The sequence below is a fragment of the Anneissia japonica genome, unplaced genomic scaffold (genome assembly GCF_011630105.1).
Source record: "Anneissia japonica isolate Jap-2015-1 unplaced genomic scaffold, ASM1163010v1 scaffold3897_len13599_cov108, whole genome shotgun sequence".
Classification (NCBI taxonomy): Eukaryota; Metazoa; Echinodermata; class Crinoidea; order Comatulida; family Comatulidae; genus Anneissia; species Anneissia japonica.
Window position 1 is genome coordinate 8909 of NW_022739958.1, and position 3770 is coordinate 12678.

At 34.5% G+C, this 3770-nt stretch overlaps 1 protein-coding gene across 1 annotated transcript; it reads right to left on the bottom strand.

Annotated features, from left to right (window-relative positions):
* Positions 1 to 1672: 1672 nt before the first annotated feature.
* Positions 1673 to 2923, bottom strand: LOC117118122 (monocarboxylate transporter 13-like; the record flags this gene model as incomplete). Its single annotated transcript, XM_033262625.1, has 2 exons — positions 1673 to 1880; positions 2284 to 2923. Coding segments are annotated over 2 exons (756 nt in total), but the record flags the coding sequence as incomplete, so codon positions are not given.
* Between the last annotated feature and the right edge of the window lie 847 nt (positions 2924 to 3770).

The following is a 3770-nucleotide window of genomic DNA, read 5'->3' on the forward strand; positions in this document are numbered from 1 at the left end:
TTGGTTAATCAATGGTATCACAAATAATGTATAAACAAAAACTCTGATTCACATTTTGATTTAAAAAAAACATGGGAAACACATTTAATAAATTTAAAAAGAAATTTATCAAAGTTACAATCCAATTGCTGTAAAGCCTTAAGAGTTTTGGACAGCGACGTGATTCCATATGTATATAACGGTTAAAATATTTTATGCGTGAAATATCGTGCACAACACTAATTTGTAACCAACCAAGTTCACCTTACAAAGTTGAACGTGGGATATTTCTAGTTGCTCTGAGAATGTAACGTGCCATCTAATTTATCTAGTTTATCAATATCAGACGTATTTAGAGAACACAAGACAACAGATCAATAATTAATTGAGGAGACATGTACGGTGTAATTTTCTCTGTAAAATAAATTATAGTATATGCTATTAAGGTTTACAGTCATCAATTAAATATTTAACATAAGAAATAAGTCTATTGCACTTTTCAGTTTCCTGGATATTAACTCCAAGGTAGTCATATTATGTCTCCGCTTCAACAATAAATCCATCACCTAACTTTCATTGTTTTTCTTTATCAAGTCTTCTTCCAAAAATGTGAATATGTGATTTGCCTAAATTAAAATTCTATGTTTTAGCAAATAATGTTGCAAGATCCAGCATCCTCGCTATTTCATGCTCATTGTTTGCTAGTAAAACAATATTGTCAGCCCAGAATAACCCCCTTACCCATGTGTCATTCACTCTGATACCAAGATTATTCAAAACAAAGATAGTCTTAACTTCATTAATAAAAATGTTAAACAAGATTGGAGATAAGACACAGCCTTGTTTTGAAAACTTTTGTATTTGTATCTCCAAATCTAACTGTACCATTTACCTCTTCATGACGCCTATCAATCATTCTCCAAAATTTCCCCCTAATACTCGATGACCAAAGGGCTTTATATAGGCCATTCTGCCAAACGCTGTCAACTGTTTTTTGCAAGTCCAGAGAGGCCATATATAAGCATTGTGTTTGTTTTCATTTAGCTGGCAAGTCGTCACACCTTAATGGTACAATTGTGGTCATCACACCTATATGTTGCACGAAAGCCACATTAGACTTCCGAAAGGTTATTAAAGGATATAATACAACGACAAATTTTAGAAATGCAAAAAGTAAGAGATATGCCTCTAAAATTATCCAAGTCTCTAGCTACCTTTCTTGTGAATAAGAATTATAATGCATCTATACCAGTCTTTAAGAATTTCTTCAAGTTCGATATTCTTTGTTAAAAAGAAAAAGTAAGCTTTTGGTAAAGCCTTTTGTAATACAGGACCTCAGTTTTTAAGTAGTTCATTAGTTACTGTCTAACCAAGGCCTTGTTTTTGCAAGAGATATTGCCTCTGGCCTCTTAGACAATACCACTATTAATAAAAATGATACATAAGAAGTTTTCGTTAAACTGATGATAATATATTCATAAAAAAGGTTATCTCTAATATGTTTTATAAACTGAATTTTTATTTTTGAATTACAATCATTTAAATCTATATTGGCTTACCAAGATTTCACAAATAATTATCAAAACTTTAATTTTTCCTTATCGGAAGTGATTTAGTGTTTTCCTCAGAACCGGGAATTTTCATGCATTTACAATCCTTGTTGCATACATACCCCATTACTATCCCTAATGCTATTCAAAGCCCTTTATAGGATGGCCCTCCTTTATTTGCAATTTTAATTTATTTATTCGTATTTTTAATAGAAAAACAAATGCAAATGTATTTTCACTCTTCAAAGCGCAATGCATAAAAAACAACAAAACTTGGAATTAATGCAAAGGCTTGTAAGGCTGTGCTTGTCTGGAAAGAAAGTAACAAATCCATGTCACCGTTGAAAAATCCTGAAAAAAATCAAAATATATATAAATAATGTGCCTACTAAATGATATAATGATGATGATGATGATTATAATGATTGTGATGATCACTACAACACAGCCACTAGCAGAATTAGGACATCAGAATATTTACGTTTATATATAACATACCCACACCACCCCCCACACACACATACATGCATGCAGACATACATACATCATACATACATACACACACATACATATACATGCATGCATACACGCATACACACATAGATATATATATATATATATATATATATATATCTCACATAGAATGTGTTTCTCATCGCAAGCCTACAAAAACTAAAATTTGCAAGAGATCGACTGATGTAACTTTTTCTTAACTGTTTTGCTCAAAAACAGACAGAAAAAAAAGCAATCTTACCAAGCAATCCGGCTGAAAAATAACCTAAGCCTGCAAATGATATTCCCCAGGCAGTGGCGATACCAGCGTACTCTGTATCCACCGATTTTATTGTTAGGAAGAGTAATAAGCTGGCCTGCATTCCATATGCTGCTCCATGTGTAAATGACGTTATAGCCAGAGCAGTATACTGATTCGAGAATATGAAAATTGTAAGTACTATGACATCGATGATTTGTGTAAACACCAACAGCTTGACAGATGTCCCGACTGTCTGTGGAACAATACACTGTACAAATCTAGCAATAATACATCCCATTCCTACAAGCGATTTCAGGAAGCTGGCATTAATCGGCTCAATACTGATGCTGATGGCGTATGGTATCAAACTCAAGTAAAATACAACACCTGTAAAACAAACGCAAAAGGCAACAATAAACAACCCAATTAACTTAATATCTCTCAACACGTGAAACTGAAGCCTTTCTCCAATCTTTTCCAGGAATGTCTTATCTTCTTCATTTATTCCAATTCCTGTGTAAGTGACGTCTTGTTTACGGCCAATGCTGGGATCAAGAGCCGTCGCTGTCACTAATCCGTGCAAGTGTATTGCTCCTGTCACAATTAAAGCCCCTCTCCAACCATAGTTTTCTAACCAGACCTAAAAAAATAAAACAAAAAGATAATTGTGGTGTTGGATGCCGAGTGGATAAGGCAGCGGCGACGCAACGTACAACCATAATATCGGCGCTGATTCGAGGTTTCCTATGGTTCTGGTGGTGGAACAGGTATTCTCGGATAAGAACTGTAAACCGTAGGTAGGCCCAGTGTACACATTTTGGCTCATGTGAACTATAAGGAACCCAGTACATCTTTTGAGACGAGTAGTGGTTTACCCCGGTTACTCCAGCTCCTGTTGTGAACAGACGAGAGTAGCTGGTACCAGTTTACCGGTTGGCTCGAAATTTGTCTTATCAACAACATGGCAAAAGTGAAATTTGTGTTGATTGATCCGATAGGCTATACATATATCACAAAACCTCGAATTGAAGCCCAATGGGCTTAATCTCGAAATGAAGCCCATCTCGAGATAGCATAGACTTATTTTTGTGATAGTACAGTACATACACTGTACATGAATTTCAAAGAAACAAAATAAATAAAAAACATGCTTGGTTTATACAGTAGTTTAGATGATTTAATGCCGGTTAATACACTCCATAATACATTTTGAAAAAACCCCTTCTTTTCATTGCACAAGTGGCCTCGAAAAGAAGCCCATCTCGAAATTAAGGCAAAAAAAAAAAACAAAAAAAAAAAAACAGGATGAAGCACAGGGCTTCAATTCGAGGTTTTACGGTAATACGTTCAAATCAGTATGAATAAATAGATAATAGATAAACATAAATAAATATAATTTTTTTATAGAATCATGGGTGCCTGGGAGTCTCAGGATCAAGAAGAGACCAATATGACCCACCAGCTGAAAATAAAAGGGGACAGTGCTG